Source organism: Pantherophis guttatus, chromosome 4, assembly GCF_059756535.1.
Source record: "Pantherophis guttatus breed Tessera chromosome 4, ASM5975653v1, whole genome shotgun sequence".
NCBI classification, from domain to species: Eukaryota; Metazoa; Chordata; class Lepidosauria; order Squamata; family Colubridae; genus Pantherophis; species Pantherophis guttatus.
In genome coordinates, this window is record NC_142066.1 from 133,306,634 (window position 1) to 133,328,790 (window position 22,157).

A 22,157-nucleotide genomic window follows, 5' to 3' on the forward strand; every position below is an offset into this window, starting at 1 on the left:
AAAACCCAACTGCTACTGGAAATATATCACGAAGCGTAAAATTTCAAAAGAACTAAGTGTATGTCCTTTATCAACTTACCAAACTAATGTTAGTGATGTGCAGAATTATTTTTGCCATATGACTGTGTGTGTGTGTGTGTGTGTGGTATTAGCCAATTTTATGAATCCTCAGTGCTGATATAAATTATCTAGATGCTCGTTTGCTAAAGGACAGTTTTCATAAGTAAGACTAACAAAATAGTCTGTAACATATAAATGTATTTTTTTCATTGTTTATTTCAATACAAGTTCAGTGAGTTTTGAAACTGAACCAATTGCTCATTACAGAAGTACAAAATGTAATATATCCAAATTCAAGAAATAAAATCCATGGTCACGATTTAGAGAACCAACCGTACCTACATGCAAAAGGTGGGTGCAAACACAGTAAGGAGTGGTGTCTTATTGTCCAATCAGCCTCTTTCGTTCTTGCCCCATCACAATCAATATTGCGTTGCTAGCAGTTTTTACAGCAGCACAAAGGGTTTTACATAACCACGCAGTTTAAATCACATCAACATAATTACAGTGCAATGTCATGCTCGCCATTTAATATAAAAGTGATAAAACCTTATGACCACATGAAATGATAATGCCAAAATGGACCAGTTTTTCAAAATTCCACACCATAAAAGAGCCAAGGTTTAAAAGCATACTGTTTCCCTCTATGAAAAAAAAGTTATCTTTGCAGTTACTGTGGGGATCATAAATGGAGGCAAAGAAAGAATGAAAATGATCTGTCATTATATACTACCTCACTTAAACCTTTTATTTCAAATGATCATGTATTTTCACACAGGACACAAAGGCAAAGAATTACCAGAACCTTGAATCGGAAATAGTTAAAACTCTCTAGTATCTCGGACATAAGAGAATCACAGTGAGTTAGTGGAACAGAGGCTCCCAAAACATCCCAGATATAACTCTAAGACATCTCTAGTTTGTAAACAATCAATTAATAGATGATGAGAAACACATCTTCCCAAAGATCCAAAATCAATATTGGCCCCAAGGAAGAAATCATCCATCAGCTGGTACTGTATAGATTATTATTGTTCCTATTCAAGCTCTATCTGAACCTTCAAGTTATGGAACTTGGACTATAAAAAGGTACAGCAGAGCAATTTATAGTTGACAACAACAAAGTAATAGACAGAATTAAGGGTGAAGAGATATAACTAAATTTCAATTAAAAGTTCCTCTTTAATTAGATTTGAAGATAGCATCTCCAAAGAAATGTGTAGTGGGACAAATGCTAGGAATAAGCAAAATTATAGATAAGCAACAATTCTTATTGTAATGAAAGGTAACTTGGTCATTAACTTGGTTATGTGCATTTTAGTGTATGCACATGTATGTGTATACCGAGTTTACTGCATACATGCTACTGGGACAAATCTATAATAAATTATAATAAATAATAATAAATAACCCTAGTTTTCTTGTTTGCTTGTTTGGTTCCTAACTATCACAGTGTCAGGTAAATATAATTTCAGTTAATACTTGAAAATGAGTAAGGAGTCTTTTAAAGCTAAATGACCAACTTCGATACCTTTTTAAAAAAATGCTCTTACAAAATTTAATGGAATGGAAAAGCCCCTCCACCCCCAAAGAAATATTAGAATTAACTGTTCACTTGTCTGATCTCAGAAAACTAAGTCGGTTCAGATTACAAGAAAGATAATGCATACCATTTCAGTACAGTTGCCATCTGGATAAATCTATGAAATCATATCTACGAAATCATAGAAAGAGTTGACTTCTATGTCTCAAACAATTGCTTCTTATTTTCTTCTGATGCAAAATGAGCTTCAAGAAATACTGTGCCTTCTAAACCATTGTTTCCTCATGAAGCTACAGTTCTCTTTAAACTATAACACATATTCCTTGTGCAGAGTTCTCTATTCAGGCTTTCATGTATAGAATATACTGAATGTATAGAATATACTGAATGTATAGAATATACTGAATACTGAACAGAAAAGTTTACCTTTGTAAACTTTGTAGTTTTTAGATACATCAAAATGAGTGTCTGCAAATGATGGGAAGCATAATCACAAGTATCATGATGCAAATGGCAGAAATTACATAGTTTGCGTCATTTCCTGACAGCATTATTGGGGCTTATACTGGATACTTAGGTACACTGACCTTCCCCAACCTGCCCATTTCTAGATGTATCAAAAAGTCTTTTTAAACCATAAACTGCCTCTGTGACCATGGCAAGGAGATGAAGGAGGGTCCTCCACAACCAGTTTAGATTGCACATGACAACACCAGCATTACGGCATGTCAAGAAATCCCTCTTCATAAGAAACAGACAACTCTGAGTTTTAAAAATACTACATAATACTGTTAGTGGGACATTTACAATAACTGTCCATGAAAATGCAAGCCATTCACATACTCCATACAAAATAAGACACTGATATGTAGTATGAGTTCTAATTCTGGAAGAAAATCACATTAATAATCCACCTTTCTTTAAGAAAAAGTCATGGGCCAATTTGCACAGAACAGAATTCATTTCAAGCATACCTTCTAATTTTCTTCAATGAATAATTAGTCTTTTTTCAAACTTATTATTTATACATTATTCACACCATTCAAAGAATTTAATTCTGTTAATCAATAATTTGAATCCAATTAAAGAGTCCCATTGGCTAATAGTACAGAATCCCGAAGAATTTGGAATGACATGTACTATCATTTGATAAATACATCTCTACTTATACTGGAATAGTTTTCTCTATTAAATATGCATTGCTAAAACACAGTGCAGTACAATTAGCCCTCCTGCATAACATGAAGTTTTCCCCCCTATAATCACTTTATCAAAATCCTCAATATATAAAATATTTATAGCATACACTTTAAGAAAAAAGTGCATACTTTCTCAGGCAGAAATATAATGGTAAAAGGCAACAGCATTGATAGCAAATAAATAATCCTTTCAATGTTGGAGAATTCCAATTATGCGTACTGACATTGGAATTCCCATCTCCTGGAAATCCACTGACTTTAAAATCCATAATCCTGGAAGTCTTAAAGCTTAATGTTGTAGCATGAAACAAAAAGAGAAGCAAACTGACCAATGCTACAGGATATTAAGCTGCAAGAAAGAACCTTTTCAACTGTGAATTTGGTTATACAAGGCAGAATTCTTTAGCTTATGTTGTAGGAGAACGTTTTTATCCAGCCAAGACTAGTGCATTTTAAAAAAAGTTTAAAAAATACTCTGAGTTTTGATTAGCTGCACTTGATTCAAGTTGTTGTTGCTTGTTGTGGAGATTTCAAAAGATTTTTTCCTTTTTAAATCAAACCTGTTGCTACACTAAGCAGACAAGTGTACCACAAAAGGGTAGTCCATGGGATAATTCACATTTCCAATCCAGAGGAATTATCTTATTCCAATTCGGGAAGTCATCCATTCCAGCCCTTGGCACAATCTGGGAGAAAAGAATAACACTCAAGTCTTAACAAACATTTGTTTGTTAATCATTGTAGCACTATTAGTCTCCATTAAGAGATCATTATTTAAACAAAATGCATTGTTTTGTGATTACACATCCAAAAAGAGAAGGAAGGAAGGAAGGAAGGAAGGAATTAACTTTTGTACTACTTTAGCATTTTGACACCCCAGTCTGCTCCAGGCCAAGCCCAGGCACAATAACATAATGGTTTTAAAGGAAAAAGTATCTGGGTACATAAAAATGCACCAATCCAGGTCTCTTCAATTAACAGATACTCTTGAACAGAAAAATCTTGAATTTGTGGAACCGTTTAAAGATAGTAAACAATAGCTACTGTAAGTCTACTGTAGTTCGTTTTAATATACCTGCCTTCTATCCAGTGACCTCAAATTTAAAATTATCCTGTAGTATATTATATAAATTTCCAATTTGCTCCATAGCCAAAAGTATTTGGTCTGAAATATCTGATTAAGTGGGAAAGAGTTAATAAGAGTGATTTCAAAGCTCTTCTTGAAAATTACTCAGTCAAATATGTTCCTGTTTTCTTAAATATTTAGCTTAAGCTTTAAGAAATTAGTGGCACTCTAATCATGCCTTTTCTTTTTTTAAAAATAATTTTTATTAAACAGTTTTTAAATTTTTTTTGGACAGTTTTCTTCTTTACAACATTTCCACATCAGTATACATCTATTGTCTGTTCATTCCCCGCCCCCTTCAATTTATCTTTAACTTTACATGTGGTTCCATTAATTTTTATACATATTGATATATTAATATATTAAATTACAATCATACATTTTTTATCATTTCCATATATACAAGTTTGTTACTGGTTTCCAACTCCTATTATCTTCCTCATTTAGTCTTTCCTTAACCTTTACATCTATCGTCTAACCATTCATACCATTTATTCCATACCATGTAGTATTCTCTTTCTTCTTTATCTTTTATTTCTTTTGTGAGTCTATCCATCTCTGTACACTCAAAGATTTTCCTTATTACATTTTCCTCTGACGGTACATTGTTATTCTTCCAATTTTGTGCATAAACTATTCTCACTGCTCTTGTAATATGTAAAATTAAATATTGTATTTTTTTTGTCGTAGTTCTCTGTAAATATTCCTAATCAAAATAATTCTGGTTTCATATCTATTTGTTGTTTGGTGATCTCTTTCAGGCATTTTCTTATTCTATTCCAATATTGTTTTGCTTTTGGGCATGTCCACATGATATGGTAATATGTTCCCTGATTTTGTCCACATTTCCAGCAGGCTGGTGATGTATTCGGGAACATTTTAGCCAGCCTGGCTGGTGGAAGATGCCATCTGTAGAACATTTTATACATATTTTCCTTGTAGGTTACAGACATTGTCAATTCATAGTATTTGTCCCAAATTTTCTCCCATTTCTCCAATTCAATATTATAGACAAAGTTTTTGGCCCAGGTTATCAGTTTCTTTAACTACCTCCTCCTCCATTCTATATCTCAGTAAATAATTGTAAATTTTCTTAATCAATTTGTCCTCTGTGCCTAATAAAATCTTGTCTAATTCTTTTCATTCTTTTTTGAATCCATATTGTTCTAAATCTTTCTTATATCTAGTTTGAATCTGTATATATGGCCACCAATCAATGTCTATGCCCTGTTCTTTTAGTTCTTGTCTTGTTTTCATTTCCCCATGGTCCTTTAATAAATCTTTGTATCTTTTTATTTTATCCATATCTAATACGTTCGGGTAAATTAATGCTTCCATTGTTGCTAGCCAATTTGGTATTTTGATATATTGATTTTTTAAATTTTTTTGTCATACTTGTAGCAACACGTCCTAATTAGATGTCTCTGGAAGTAGCCATGAGTTTTATTTTCCCTGTCCCATAAGAAAGCATGCCATCCTATCTGTAGGTCATGCCCCTCTAATGTTAGAATTCGTTTATTTTTTAGCTCTATCTAGTTTTTGTTCCACATGGGTGCTGTTGCCTGATAGTATATCACCCAGTCTGAGAGCCCACATCCTCCTCTTTCTCTGCTGTCCTCCAATAATTTTATTTTAATCCTTGGTTCATGCCCCCCTTTTCTATTAACAATTTATTTCCTTAATTGAGAAGCTAATATTAATCATGTAGTTTAGAAATATTTATTTAACTTGAATGAAAAATATAGAAGTTGTAAGTTGCTCTGAAGTAAAATATTTTATTACAATACTTACCCTTCTCCTGTTAATGCACAGCAGGATTGAATATGCCATGGGTGATCCTTTATGGAACTAAGGGTTAGATACTTGGAAATTTCAGCTGCTGTCATACAACCCTTCATATCTTGCTTATTTGCAAAAATTAGAACAGCAGCTTTTTGTAAATCCTGTAAATTGCAATGTTTAGATGACTCAGATAACTATGATACAACACTTATAAATCCTATATAAATATATATGCTACTATAACTTTAATTATGACAATTGCTTTAACATAAGGTGGTGATTCATTTCCCTGTGTCAGAAAGGGATAGTTTTTTTAGGAAGTACTACACAATGACATGTAACATTAACAAACAAACAACAAAAAGTCAACACCTTAAAAAATGAAATTTTAGCCATTATCAAAGTTTGCCTCCCCCCCCTCAAATAAAATTACTTCTTCACTGCTGGACCTCATGATTTTTGCCTGTTTCAGAGGTTTGCCAAACTTTCTGTAATAACTGGGATATAAAATCAGAACTCTGTTCTGCACTAGTTGGCAGGTTCTGCCATCCACTTTTACATCTCTTAAGATCCAAACTGAAGTTGACATTCCAGGAATAAAGGTCACAGCTCCCTTGACCAAACTATGTTAATGCTGACTTCAAATTCATTCATAGAATTTTCTCAGCAACAATCCTCCTTTGGGGATTTATATTTACTTCCTGGTATAAATCCTGGGAATGCACAAGGAATATAGTCAAGGCTAAATGAAATACCTCATGGGCCAACATTCGGTAGAGTTCTTCTTTTGTGACGGACAACCTCTCGCGATCAATACTGTCAACTACAAGGATTACAAACTGTGGAAAAAGGAAGAGTTGAAGAAAAAACTGAAGAAATATGTTGTAAAACAGGCAGTATCCCAGCAGATGAAACTCTTTATGTATGTGAAACTGCATAAGATTGTTGCACAAACAAGAGCAACATAGCTTCTTTTTCCACTCTTTCTTAAGCTCCTGCTCTTCTCTGACAGCAAATGGCAAGGAAATCTTACGGTACAAAATAACAGGAGTAGGCACAATCAAAGCATTTAGCACTGAAACTCTAGAAATAACTTTTTGTTTTCTTCTTCAGGCTTTTCAGAGATCAAAGCCATTTGGTACCATTCATGGGCAAGGTGAAAAGATCCCTTCCTATGTACTGAAAGCCTTAAAAACACGGAGATTCCAAGCAAAGCCTTTTTCTATTACTGTTTTTCCAGGAATATCCTGCTTTAAATCTGATCTCAGTTGCTAAACCATTGGGCAGAATGGAACCTTAGTATCAGCTGATGTATTTATAATAATGCCCTCCTACTTTTTATTAGCAAAAATGCAGTATTTCTCTTTTTAAGGTTTTTCATACAAATCTCCAATACCACCAACATGAACAATCAACATTGGGCACACACAAAGAACCAACCAGAGACCAGCCATCATTAACTTGTACCAATTGCAAACCAGCTTGGCTAAAGGCCATTCAGAAGTCAGATACCTGGCTATAAAGACAGGAGCCCAGTTAGTCCTTGCTTACTTGTCTGTGATTACCTTGCCTCTGAAGATGCCACCAATGTCAGGAAATTTGTTCCCTAAACCAGGCGTCCCCAACCTGTGGGCTGCAGCCCACAACCAGGCCATGGCTTATTTGCAACTGGGCCATGAGAGTGGTGGGCCAGTATGCACAGCCCCATTAACACAGACAGTGGGCACCACTGCTCGCAGCGCCACTTGCAAATGAAGCCATGCACACATCCGTCGCCTGCTCCTTGCACAAAACCATCTCCTCCTCCCCCCCACATGCCGGGCCGCCAACCCTGAAAGGTTGAGGAACGTTGCCCCAGACCATGGTCATGAACCTGAAGTCCAACATACCCATCAGTTACTGACTATGAAACAGTGCATCAAAAGAGCCCTGATGTCATAAAGGGTAAAAAATCATAATAACATAGTCACCTACCTCTGTATTTGAATAATATGTATTCCAGGACGATCTTAATGATTCTTGTCCACCAATATCCCACATAAGGAAATGTGTGTTTTTCACTATAATTTCTTCAACATTACTGCCTATGGTAGGAGATGTGTGAACTACCTCATTCATTAAGCTAAAAAGAGAGAGAAAAGACTGTCTATTTAAAAAAATCTGAAATGCAGCTACCAGTAGCTTGTTGATACAGTAATTGCTGACTCAAAAGGCAGCAATTAAGCATACATTTGTTTTTTGTTTTTTTTTTAAAAAAAAGCTTTTTTAAAAGGGATTTTTATTATGTCCTTATATTGTGCTAGCTTTTGCTCATCATACTTTGCGATGTGCTTTTTAACATGTTTGCCATACACTAAATAAATATTGCTCACCAATTCTGGTATACCATTGTTCAAAGAAGTTTATAAAAGGGACGTGCTATAATTTGGAAATACATTGGAAAAGAGGTTTATGAATGCAAATGTAGCATCTCTACAACTTTTTAAATCAGTCATGAGTTTTCTGTCATTGCACAACTACTTTCAACAGCTGCCATGTGATCCTGGCTACTTTAGAGTTGCATACAACTGTTACATATACTCTCCATAGCAAAAGTGTTTCAGAGCCCTAGTTTGTATCGATCAGAATATCTAGACCCCCCCCTTAAACCTGAATGTTTAAAGTCTGCAACCTTAAACATTCAAAAAAATAAATAAATCCAAAATGGCAGTGCGTCCAGACACTGTGTGGTGTTTGGAATAATATCTGTTTGGATGTGTGTGAACAATGAAGTGCACTGGGCAAAACTTACCTACACCAGTGCAGAGCTGCTAAACATCGGTTTTGCAAGTCAATCCGGCATTACCAGCGATTTTCAAGTGCCATAACATACCGAACTGCATGGCGAGACTTCCAGGTTCCCCATGGATTGTTGTCGGGTCAGGGAAGCGCCGATGGCGGCAAAAGGAGCGGAAACAGAAGCGTGGCTGCAGAGCCAGTCTGTTAGCTTGGCTATGAAAGCAGCTCCCTAGATCAATGCTATCAAACGTGTTTTTGACCAATGTCATATCTCTCATCCACAAAATCGACGAATTAGACCTGCAGATGGCAGCAAACAGGCTTCTCTGCGAATGCTGTGTGATGATTATCACAGAGACCTGGCTACATCCATTTGTACCCAATGCAGCAGTAGAGATAACTAGCTGTGTCATCTATCGCTCCGATAGAAATGGCGACACGGGTAAGAGCAAAGGAGGACGACTCTGTATCTATATACATAGTGACTGGTGTGTTAACAGCATAGTAACATATACGTACTGTTCCCCAGATGTAGAACTAATGACTGTCACGTGTAGGCCATTTTATCTGCCTAGAGAAATCACTGTGATAATTATTATAGCTGTTTATATTCCACCTGATACCAAAGTCAGCATGGCGCTTTCTACGTTATATGATGTCATCTCGAAGCAGCAGCAAACTCATACAGAGGGCACTTTTGTCATGGCTGGGGACTTTAATCAAGCATGTCTAAAGACTGTTCTCCCTAAGTTTGTGCAGTATGTGCATTGCCCCACCAGAGGGAATAACACTTTAGATGGTATGTTCTCTAACTTGAAACAGACTTACAGAGCAAATCCCCTCCCCCACCTGGGAACGTCCGACTATCTCTCTCTGTTGTTATGCCCGAAGTATGTCCCTCTCAGGAAAAGAACTCAGCCGTTTATGAAAACTGTTAAAATCTGGCCAGAGTGTGCTCTCAGTCAGTTGCAGGATTGCTTTGAAACCACTGAATGGAGCATATTCGAACATCTAGAACTGCATGAATACACTGATAGCGTACTCTCATATATCAAAGTGTGTACAGATAACACAACAGTGGACAAGTGAATCACAGTCTATGGGAATTGTAAACCCTGGATGTCTGCAGAGGTACAGATACTTCTGAGAGCCCAGAATTCCACCTTTTAAGGCAGGGACAAATATAATGAAGCCAGGGCAAATTTACAAAAAGGCATTAAGATGGCAAAACAAAAATATAAACAAAAGGTAGAGAGCCATCTGGCAGACAACAACTCAAAGCAAGTGTGGCAGGGACTGAAGCACTAAACTAATTATAAGGGCAATATGACGTAAACAATTAACTCTGATGCCTCGTTGATAGAGGAGTTGAACGTCTTCTTCACCTGCTATGAGGTGGAAAGACCTGACCCTGTAGCTGCAGCCCACCAGCCCTCTAACTTCCAGCCGCTCACCTTGTATGAATACCAAGTGAGAGCTGTATTGAAGGCTGTGACCTCTAGTAAAGCTGTAGGTCCAGATGGGGTGCTGGGGATAGTGTAAAAATTTGTGCTGATGAACTAGCAGAGGTCCTAACAAGGATTTTCAACATCTCCTTGCAAACGGCCAGTGTTCCATCATGTTTGAAAGCAGCCACTATCATCCCAGTCCCGAAGAAAACAGCAATTAACAGCCTGAATGACTACAGACTTATTATACTAATGTCTGTAATGATGAAGTGCTTCGAGAGTCTGGTTCTTCAACACCTTAGGTTATGCCTCCGATCAAATTTTGACCAATATCAGTTTGCCTACAGGGGGAATAGGTGGACAGGCAATGCCATAACTACTGCCCTACATTCTGTAGCAAGTCATCTAGGGAAACATGGGAACTACGTCAGAATGCTCTTCAAAGATTACAGCTCGGCCTTTAACACTATTCTGCCAAGCGTCCTCATTGAAAAGTTGACTGACTTGAATTTTCCTTCTCTTGCCTGTGACTGAATTAAAGACTTTCTGATGGATCGGCCACAAACAGTGAGGGCTGGGCCTTTTATATCTTCCTCCCTGAAGCGTAGCACTGGGTCTCCTCAGGGCTGTGTACTCAGTCCCTACCTATACTCATTGACACATATGATTGTATATCTTCTGACCCATCTAATGTGATCATCAAGTTTGGGGATGATACCACCGTATTAGGTCTTATTACAGACGGTGATGAATTAGCATACAGGGAAGAGATCCAGAAGTTAACCACATGGTGCTCAGGAAACAACTTGCACCTAAACATAAGCAAGATCAAGGAGATAGTGCTAGACTTCCAGAAGAAGGGAGAGGAACCTGCCCCTCTTTACATCAAGGGGGGCTGTGTGGAGAGGGTTTCCTCTTTCAAATTCCTAGGAGTCCATCTCAGTGAAGATCTCACCTGGAAAAATAATACAATCCAGGTGGTCCAGAAGGCTCAACCGAGACTCCATTTCCTCAGGATTTTTGCAGAAAAATTAGGTGGAACAACGACTGATGACCTCCTTTTACCGGTCCACAATATGCGTCCTCACATATTGTGTTACAGTATGGTATGCTGGCTTGACAGCCACGGATAGAAAGACATTACAAAGGGTGATGAGAACAGCGAAAAATATCATGGTCTGTCGCCTGACCTCACTAGATGAAATCTCTAGGACTCGATGTCTTAGCAGAGTGAGGAAAATCCTTAGGGACGATTCACATCCTAGTCAGCACTTCTTTATTCTCCTACCATCAGGCAGGAGATATAGAAGCATAGTCAGTAGAATGAAGAAGCTGAAAAATAGCTTCTATCCATGGGCTCTCAGACTTCTGAATGCAATATAACATCATAACTTCTTAGTATGACTTGCAGGGTCAGCACAACATGCAATATGTCTACACTGGTGTAATATAATATAATGTAATGTTATGCACATATTTGTATAAAGGATTGTGTCTGTTAGTATGATCTGTAGGGTTAGGGTTTTTTCTTCTTCTTTCACTTATGAGTTATTGAGATGTATTTTGTGTTTGGGGGGGCTGCACTAAGGGAGGCTCATCCAATCTCATTGTACACATGTTGTGCATTGCCAATAAAGGTTTGAATTGAATTGAATTCAATTCAAAGAGCCATTTGGACCCATTTCCCATAGAAAACACCGGGAGCCACAAAACCTGGGTGGCATGGCCAACTCGACATCACTCACTCTCACTCAGTCACATGATCTCCCCCCCCCCCAGCCATGCCAGTCATTAGGGCAGCGAACGGTTGTTAAAAAACCCCGGGAGCTACAAAACCCTTTTGGCATCTAAAATGATGTCAAATGATGTCCCTCCTCTCTCCATCTCTCTGTATCTGTCTCTTTCCCCCTCTCTCTTCCCCCTCCCCCCTCTCTCCATGTATCTCTTGCCCTTCCTCTCTCTCTGTGTCTGTCACTCTCCCCCTCTCTATATATCTCTTCCCCTCCCCCTCCCTCTCTCTCCCCCTCTGTATCTCTCCCTCCCTCCTCTATGTATCTCTCTCCCTCTCTATAGATCTCTCCCTGTATCTCTCTCCCTCCCTCTCTATCTCTCTCCCTCTCTCCCCCCTCCCCCTCTCTGTATCTCTCCCCTCCCCCTCCCTCTGTATCTCTCCCTCTCCCTCTCTCTCTATGTATCTCTCACCCACCCACGCACCCTCCCTCTCATTCTCTCTCTCTCTGTTTCTCTGTCATTTTCCCTCTCTCTCCCTTCCTAGATTTGCAGGTCGCCCTTCTCTCTTTTTCCCCCTCCAACCCCAGTCACAGAATCTCACTACCTCTCCCTTCCCATGTTCTACTCGCGTCCTGGCCTCTCTGTGGGAAACTCCTCACATTTACCTGCCACAATGCCGGCTGTCAATGCCTGCCCCCACTCGCATGGTTAGGAAATAGGGGAGGGCGGTGGCGTTTCTGCTCTCTTTACATTGAACACCTCCTGAAAGCGCCTCTGCGAGTCACTTCTCCCTTCAGGACACATTTCCTCACAAAAGCCAGAGACTTGGGGGATTCTCCGCTGCGGCTTTAGCGCCTCTGCCCTAGCAAGCTTGCCTTGGGGGCATTTTGGCCCCCTTCGGCTGAATTCGGCAGGATGAGTGTCAGGATTTGCTCCATTGCAGGAAAAAGTGAAGAGTGCTGGGCACGCCTTGGACACTTAGGGAGACGTGCTAAATTTCATTGTGCTGCACAAGGCACTACAAGAGCAGTGGGCAGGCCATGGAGGGGGTATTAAGTCTTCCCCCTGCCCCACGCCTAAAGGAAAGCCAGCTGGGCTTCTCCTCCTAGAAGCCCCACTACCCTTCCTCCTGTTCCCTACCCCCCACTCAATCCCACTTCAGGACAGAGGAGTGCGCACTGTGTTGGGGCAACATCAGAGCGCGCCTTCTGACCCTCCAGTGCTCGGCCCACAACTCTCTGCGCTCCTCCAGGTCCGTCTTGCTGAGAAGAGGGAAGAGCAGCCCTGATGCCTCCACTGCCCTCCCTCCCACAGCCCTAGCCATCGATGCCTGGCTTCCTTATGTTCCAAAGGCAGCAGCTTGTGTCTGAAGGTGCCGAACAGTGTCCCACTGTGAGAGCTGGGCCAGCCTCTCCACCGTCCGACTCGCCAATCGGGCTGCTTCTGCTGGGCCTACTGCCCCCCACTGGACTTTTGTACTCAGTGCTTGGCTGGAGGAGGGGAGCGCTTCCTCACACTGCCCCCTTCTTTCTCTTTGCCCCGCTGACGAGGGGTTATCAACTCACACAGTCCTATACAAAATCACATTGTCTGTCAATGTCTCGAGGACTTTAGGTTCAGACAACAGAGTTACAAGATCCAGTTCTACTTTCTCCATTACATGGTGAGGGTGATTTCTAGGTTACATTAGAAGCCCTAACATTGTGCTATGGACTTAATCATATATGAGAAATTTAGCAATGTAAGGTATCTTCTTAAGAAGGGCTGTAATAAGAAATTCTGTTTGATATTCTCTCACTCACTTATTCTCAGCATAAATGATTCAACAATACTTCCAGAATGTTCTCTTTCTGGATAGACTTCAATACTCGATCTTTGTGCTGACAGCCAGCATATCAATTACCTGCCAGTGTCCTTTAGAACAACTAATTCTAATAAGCCATAAAAGCAATTGCAATATAGGAAATATTCCAAAGAAAATCATATAGACCAGTAGTACCATGTTTCCCCGAAAATAAGACCCTGTCTTATATTTTTTTTGAACCCCGAAATAAGGGCTTGGACTTATTATTGGGGGTCTTATTATTTTGGGGGTGCAGGAGGCAGTGAGCGTGGCCATCTCATGGCTGCTGCTGTGTTGCGTTGCTGTGGCAGCGCAACACAGCCACTCGTCAGCTGTTTGCTGGGGCAACCAAAGGTGGGAATCTCCCCAGCGTTCTTGGCACTCGCCTGCCTCCCATCCATCCATCCATCCACTCCCCTTGCCTGCAAACACCCACCCCGCTCCTGCCTCTCCACCGGGCAACCCCAGCAGCCTCAGGTGCCCAAAGCCTGCACCCGCCTGGCTCCCTTTTCCACAGCACCCAACTCTTTATTGAGGGGGGTGGCATGTGGGGCGGGTGAGAAGCAAGAAGCGTGGAGCGAGACGGGGCTCGCTTCTCTTGCTGTCTCTTCTCCCCCCCTCCCCGGGGGCTGGAGAAACGCGAGGCACACGTCTTACCTGCCTTGCAGCTCTATCACATGTTTCGCCACTGTCTGCAGGCAAACACATTGTAGGGTTAAAAAAACCCCTTCTCGCAAGTTCAATCAAACTTCTCGAACTTGCGAGTTTATTTTTTCCCTACAACCTGTTTGCCTGCAGACAATGGCGAAACACACGATGGAGCTGCAAGGCAGGTAAGATGCGCATCTCATGTCTCCCCATCCCCATCTCTCCCCACCCACCATCCCCAAAATGCATCCAATTTGGACAAAGGTAGAAAGCCCTGCCATGCCTGGTGAGGGGGGCAGAAGAGATGGCAAGAGGAGCGAGCCCTGTCTTGCTCCACGTGTCTCACTTCTCCCCCATCCCACCTGTCACCCCCCTTGATAAAGAGCCAGGCACTGTGGAAAAGAGAATCAGGCAGGCAAGGGCTTTGGGCCTCGGGGGCTGCCAGGGGTTGCCCAGCTGAGAGGCAGGAGTGGGACGGGAGTTTGCAAGCAATCGCTTCCCCTTTGCCTTTTCCCAAAAGTGCTCTTCTGGCACAGCCACTCGGAATGAAATAAGGGTTAAAAAATTGTGGATATCTGCTGCTACAGTACCCTTCGGAAGGTCAGTGCGAGGCACATGGGGCACATCGCTTGGCCTCCTGCTGCAGAAGTGGCCGCATTCAACGGCAAAAGCGGCCACTCTTGCTGGAGGCGCCGGGAGTGGCACCCATGAGGCAGGTGTTCTGTGGATGGAATTGCCTATTGTGACTATCACCATTAGGTAAGGAAGATGTGAGGCATGTGGGGTGCGTCTCTTGGCCTCCGGCTTCTTTTGTAGCTGCAATTGGCTGAAAAAGCAGCTGAGCTTGCTGGAGATGGCGGCCTGAGCGGCACCTGCGAATCAGTTGTTTCGTGAATGGTGGCCTGAGCGGCTCAGCCGATCCGATTAAGGGGCCGAGAAGCCCAGAGATGATCGGGGAAGGGAAGGACTGCCTCCTGTGTTGGCCACGCCCACCCCTTCACTAGGGCTTATTTTCGGGGGAGGGCGTATTTTCAGGGAAACACGGTATAACATACTTGAAATAAGCAGTACAAACTAAAACAGTAATAGGACATTATTCTTTCACCAATGGTAATAAACTGGATTATTAATCAAGTTGTGATACAAAAGGATTAAGGAAATACCTAAGATACTGGAAGAACTAAACAAGTTCTTGTTTAAAATGTATGCTCATGCTGAAAAACACATTCAAACTCTCAGACTGAGACGTTTGATACTTAGGAATTTAAAATATTTTTCAGTTTTGGGCAGGTTTTATTTTTCAGAAATTTATTAATCTTACAGAAATATTGTGACGCCTTCATGGATTGAAAGCTAGAAATATATACTGAAATACTTACAATTGGTACAGAATTGTAGTCTTCCCAGCATTGTCAAGTCCCACAATTATCACTTTGTGTTCTACAATGCATAAAAATGAGCAGTTAAAAAACTCATTACAAGTAAACTATGTTTTAATTTAATATGTCCTACAGCTATCTTATTTCATTTATATGCCTCAATATTATATGATGTTTTCATTATAGAATAGTTTGAATGATTGGAAATCTGACTTAAAATGAGCATTTTCCAGGATAAAAGCGATTCTGCTCCTATGTCATTTTTCCATACTTGCCAAAGACCTCCCCAATTATATATTTTTTTTTAAAAAAATGAAGTCTGGAGGGCAGACATAGAAAAGCACAGAGTATTTGTTAGACAACCAGCAGTCTCTTAATATTTGTTTTACAAATATCAACAGCTATATTGGAAAGTCCTATATTTACAACCATTTGTTTAGTGTAGTCCTCTGTTCAAAATTACAACAGCCCTGAAAAAAGTGACTTACGACTGCTCTTTGCACGACTGTCACAACATCCCCATCATCATGTGATCAAAATTCAGGCACTTGGTAAATATTTTGGCATATATGGTTACAGTGCCCAAGGGATCACCTGATCACCATTTATAACTTTCCTAGATGGAGTCTGACAAGCAAAGTCAGTTGGGGAAGCCAATTTTTGCTTAACAACTGCATGATTCACTTAAGAATAGTACTGATGCACTTAATAACTGTAGTGAAAAGGGTTATAAAATTGGGTGTGACTCATTTAACAATTGCCTTGCTTAGCAATGTAAACTCTGATTCAGTTTTGATCACAAGTTGAGGTCTACCTGTACAAATTACTTTTAAACCAATCCATTTACTACTAAGAAGAGTAAACTCAGACCAAGGGCTCAGGAGCTTGAAATTCCAACTCATGAAATATCACTAGATCAAGGTTGTGAGGCATTAAATTGAGAAGTCTTCCAATTACAGTACATATGAAACTATATCAGCTTAATGCAAAATACATATTCTATGAGCTAGCATCATAAAATCAATGTAATTATCTCATTTTTTCATGTCAATTCTTTATAATAGCCGAAATTATGGGTCCACTCATAAAACAAAGTTTTTAACCTTGGATTGTTCCCCAAGACTGAATCTAGCTAACCACACCAAGCTAAATCACAATAGAAGAATTCACATTTCATGTAGGCTGAAAACAAACAAATCATACCATTTCTCCATGTTAATTAAGAAGCAGGTCAATTTTCTACTTAAAGCTATTGCACAAGTCACCACAACCAATGTTGTTTTTGATTAATATTTTCGAGTGGCTTCTCATATCAGAATCACTATTGAATCTTCTGAAAAATACTGTCTTCTGATGACAAAACTGAGCGTGAGAAAGTGGTTTCTATCCCACTCTCTCAGATCTGTGGCCAGCAACATAGGCTGAAGCTTTTTCACACAGTTCAGGCAATCTCCCCCAGGAATATAAAACTTTTTTGAATCAAAGGTCAAATTAATCCTTTCTGTTACATACTGTGGGTCATAACCTCAAAAGAGATAAGAGAAGAAATAAAATTGTTATAATACTAATTTTAAAATTAGTTACTAATAGTTAGTTACGAAATATATGGGAAGTAATTAATACAGATTTGTTGTTTTTTTACTACGCTATTGAGGTTTACAGCAGAATGGCTGTATGGTTACAGTGTGTGCTGTGTGTGTGTATGTGTATTTCAATTAAAGAGCTTATTATCAAGTTTGATATAATGTGGCATTACCAACATTTAAAAATGATTAACTATTTTAGCAGTATACCATCGATGTATAATTTGACTTAGGCAATATTTAGCCCTTTGCTTTATAAAATTTTAAAATTTCATAAACAAATCTTTACATTCATTAGAGATTTAAAAAAAAGACTGGTACATATACTTAAACATTGGCCAGACTAATTTCAGATACATGGTATTGGAAGAGTGATGGCAAAAGTTCTCCTATTTTTACATTTTAATATAGTAAAATTTCTTCCTAAAGAGCCAAAGGCCAAGAGACACAAGAGAAGAAACTTTTCAGCACAGCTCTCTATTCCCCTTTGATTCAGGACCTGAATGTATCATCTACCCGCACCATCAATGACCTATGTCCCAAATACTTGATTACTTTAGATCTGTGTTTCTCAATCTTAACAACTTTAATTTCTTGTGTGGAATTCACTTCATTATCAGTTGGTGAACTTTCACTCCTAGAACTCAGACAGCCTGGGGAATGTTAGCTGGGGAATTCTGGGAACTGAAGTCCACATCACTTAATATTGCTCAGGTGAGAAATGGTGTTCTAGTTTAATGCCTAAATGAGGAACACCGTATTAGTTACCTGTTAATGGATTTGAAAAGATCTTTTCCAGCCTAGCCACTCACAGGATTGTCGGAGGAACAGGTGGGTGGAGATAGAATAAGTTATGACATTTTTCAGGATCAAACGCAGGCAATAAAAAGAAGGAAAGTCCCCCCAGTCAAGCTCAGCAACACAAACGTGTTCCTAGCACTATCTCAGCAACAGTGCAGAAGGGATTTGTCATTCGTTTTCTCCCACGTCCTCATCTGGCCATAGCTCTGGGATGCTCTGCATGTGGTCTCCCATCCCAGTCCACAACAGAGGCGATCTTACTTCGCCTTCTAAGCTTCGCCTCTGGTGCAAACCCATCCCAGGCGAGCTCCCTCCCGCTGCTTTCCACCGGGATCGGCCTTCCCCGCGGGACCCACTCCCTCCTTTGCTACCGTGTCCGCCACGAATGCCCAAGTCTGCCCACTCGGATCCATGCTGCCCGCGGGGTCTTCCTTTTGCCACCGCCTCGCGGGAGTAGCGCTGCTGCCGGGCTTTCCTGCTGGATGTAGTCACTCACCCTGAGTACAGAATAGACTCCACAGCTTGGCGAACAGGAGCCCCATCCCGGAACGGGAGCCGCGATCCCCGATAGAGCTGGCGAACTGCCTTCCTCCGTCCCGTATTCCCTACCCAACGCGGCCGAAAAAGCAGGTGGGACCGAAACCACTTCGGCCCCGCCTCCGCCCCCGCCCTCCAGCCACACAGGCAGCAAGCGGAGCCCCACCCTGCCTTCCTGCCTCACAGCTGACGTCACTACGTCGGGATTCGCGCAAGATGGTAAAAGCCCCGGGATTTGCGATGACGCATAACGTTGCCCGAAGAGCGAACGGGGAAGTCTCCTCTTGGCCCTAGAGCTTCCATTTGAGCGCCGCCATATGCGGGGCAACGTGAAGGCTGCAAGCGAGAATGGTTCTTCGTTTTGCCCCGCTTGTTCAATACACAACCGGAAATGTTAGAAATTATAGTACCGATTCCGATCAGCTAGGCAGGATAAGGGCATTGCCAGACCATAACGTCATCCCTGTCCTCGCTTTAAGTGGCTACGTCTTCTCTCCCCCCCCTCCCGTTTTATATTACTGAAGAAGTGAGAACACCATCTCGGATGGAGGGGAATCCATCCTCGCTTCAAAAGGAGACTATTTGTGTTGTGTTTGTGTGTATTTGATTCCCAAAATCCAGTTAACAAAAACAAAACTTGCCCTTACAGTTTTTTCTACTTTTTAAAATCTGATTTCTGTAAAAGCAAAATATATGTATAGTGACCAGCTATCACAGACAAAACATATAGTTCATCTCCCAGAAAGTACAAACAGCTTTCAATTTCCTCCCTTCCAGTTACCTTAGATTAATTTGAGTGTGTTTCTCAAATTTGGCAACTTTTAAGACATGCTGGCTGGGAGTTGAAGTCCGCATCTTAAAAGTTATTAAGTTTGAGAAACACTGAATTAAACTCATTGGGATTCTCAGACAGTATGAAAACCAATCAAACATATTAGGTGGGCAGCAGGCTGGGCAATCTCTTTATCTATTGTTGAATAAGTAATATGCCTGGCTTTCCAAACAACAGTTTTCAGGCTCCTTCCCTGTGGTCTGTGACTGCTGGGAATTTACTCAACATTTGCAAAGCCATGGTCTACAAATGTACCTCCCCTCCCATCTTCAGATTCAATTTCTAAAATTTAAAAATGTTTTAATGCTCATAAATTCTATTCACTTTGAGTAGTTCAGATTTAGTATATCTGATTATATATAGAATAGGCGTTATGGTGTACTTGTCCATTATTTAATTATCATCTAAAATCCTACTTTTATGAAAGTAATATATTTATAAGAGCAAGTAAAAATGTAAACCATCAAATTAATGCTTTATATTTTTTCATGTTTAGGGAAAGTGTACTTAACAAAAACGCTCCACAGTGCTTTATAGCCAGATATTAAGGTATGTTCTTGGGCTCAAGATTTAAAAAATTGGATAGAATGAATAGAAGTAAAGGTTAATCCTTTAAGTGGCAGCCATATCAAATTTAGATTAGATTAATAATCTCAAACTTTGGAACTTCTAAAACCCCACACTGGAAAATCATTTTCTATTAACCTATATACAAAAGTAAGGGAAAGAAATGTACTCTTTAATTTTAATGACTGAATATTGATCAATGCATAAACTAAAACTATGATAGAATCTTAGAACTATTTTTGCAATTTGTTTCCAAGTGACATTTTAGTTTGTTAGCTCTGATAACCTGAAACTGTTTTTCTACAGAACAAAAACTCTTGTGAAATCAAAAGATACATATCTTTAATTATACAAGTACTAGCATGACTTAGGGTTACTTAATCAGCTCTAATGGTGGATTAGTCATTGTTACCTTTTTTGGTGCTAACCAACAAATCATTTCTGTTTTGAAAATATAAAGTTTTAAAATAAGCAATAAAAACTGAATTTCCCTTAGATGTACATTTCTACAGATACACTAATGAACAGATGGGTTATATATATATTGTTCTACAGCCTGACTATATTGCATTTGACTAATTAAAGCTACATTAAGACTTTATCAATCACTGTGAGATAAGAGAACACCAAGGACTCCCCCCACCATATACCCCAATGTCTGCCGCACATACATGTAAGTTTTTGAAAAACTGGAAAGTTTACTCAATATTTTAATAATTTTTAGTCTGATTATAGTGATTGGTTTCCTTTCAGATGTTAAAACTTTTTTCATCTGCCCTGGCCAACAAATGAGAGAAGTGGTCAGGGACTTACCGTATAAATTTGAAGAGTAGCAATACCTGGAGAACCACAACTTCATTTCCACACAAGATATGTGTGTTTGCCAGATTTAATTGTACAACATAAAGCGTGAAATTGGAGATCCTTTGGGGAGGGGGGGATGATGACTCTGCAGGCTGTATACACTAGTGGGGAAAATCATCACTCAAAATGGTACTGATGGAGCCGATACCTCTCGTGAAGGTAGGATGCTGCTGTACTAGTTGGAAGTAATAACAATAGCACTTTGACTTACATACCACCCATAATGCTTTACAGCCTTTTTGGGGAGGTTTATTGACCTCAGAAAAATAAAAGGCTGAGTTAACTTTGAGTTCATTAGGATGGAACTCCAGACTGTGGACAGAATTTGTCTACAGTACTGCATTGTAACCATCAGGGCTCCTTAGTATCTGAAGGCTTAGAGTATTCACTTCCACAAACATATCATTTAAATATAGTCATTTTTTTCAACAGAAATTATGACAAATAACACCTACCACTGGGTCACAGCCATTCATTCTCCTCATTTACACAATATATTCTTATTTGAAGTATAATGGAGAAGTGAAATATTGGCCTCTGCTTTAGGAATTAAATGTATGAGCTGGAGTAGCACTTTATTCTAGGAAGTTGATTTATTTTAACCAATACATGTAAGAGTCTAATTTTTTTTATGGGCTTGATTCAACAGTTGGGCACAGGAGAGACAAACTTTCACATCATTGCTACTATACACATTCAGTATTCTGGAGATGTCATCTCACTGTGGTGGTTACTGGGTGTCAAACTTGATTCTTCAAGGCTGAACCAGGTGCCTAAAACCTGCCTGGAAAGTAACTTGAAGAGACCTGAGGCTTATATATCTGGAATGCAAAAATCCAAAGAACCACTAGATGGGAGAAAAGAACTTTTGCCAGAAATTCTTTTGCCTATCTTTTGCTGTCTTCTGGATTTTTGCAGCTCAGATTCAGGATGCCATCAGATTGTGGGCAAACATCCTTCTACAACAGATTTATTGATTAGATGTGATGAAATTACTGACTCCTGGCAAGTAAATAGACAGATTTTCTCCGTGATGATCTGGTACAACTCTTCCAATGGTGTATCCATCGCCATTGTAATGAAGTCCAGTTACCTTGCTGCTAGTTTATTCTTTCCTTCTACCTACAACAAAGCCACCAAACTTCCAATATAAACAGCAAGCTGAAGGGTTGGGTTTTTTTTTTTGCAAAATGCTTAAAAGACATACAAATGAGAGGGTTGTGCATAAAAATGGTAGGCTCTGCTCTTCTTCAAATGCAGTATTTTTAAATGCACACAAAATGAATCCTGTTCTGTAGCTTGATGATTGCTCATCCTACTAACACCGCTTTTGCCTGCTGTCAATCCAACTAGAGAAGAAACAACAGATGCTGGTATTCCGCCAGTTGAAAGCACTCCAGGGGCCTAATTTCCCAGAATTCCCCACCACTCTGGCC

At 40.0% G+C, this 22,157-nt stretch overlaps 1 protein-coding gene across 1 annotated transcript; it reads right to left on the reverse strand.

Annotated features, from left to right (window-relative positions):
- Window positions 1–256: 256 nt before the first annotated feature.
- ARL5B (ARF like GTPase 5B) lies at window positions 257–18,626 on the reverse strand. The gene is made up of 6 exons (XM_034402643.3): window positions 18,418–18,626; window positions 15,538–15,598; window positions 7,685–7,832; window positions 6,466–6,549; window positions 5,720–5,871; window positions 257–3,488 (listed from the first exon to the last, which is right to left on the reverse strand). Exons 1-6 carry the CDS (start codon window positions 18,461–18,463, stop codon window positions 3,440–3,442), a joined length of 540 nt encoding a protein of 179 aa, XP_034258534.1. The 5' UTR covers window positions 18,464–18,626; the 3' UTR covers window positions 257–3,439.
- Between the last annotated feature and the right edge of the window lie 3,531 nt (window positions 18,627–22,157).

Bases quoted from the DNA above. Each gene is read 5' to 3' on its own strand.
- ARL5B (XM_034402643.3), bottom strand. From the start codon at position 18,463: ATGGGGCTCCTGTTCGCCAAGCTGTGGAGTCTATTCTGTACTCAGG. The intron at 15,599-18,417 runs GTGAGTGACTAC...TATGCATTGTAG, and splicing joins GAGTCTATTCTGTACTCAGG to AACACAAAGTGATAATTGTG. The intron at 6,550-7,684 runs GTAGGTGACTAT...CTTTTTCCACAG, and splicing joins CATATTATTCAAATACAGAG to TTTGTAATCCTTGTAGTTGA.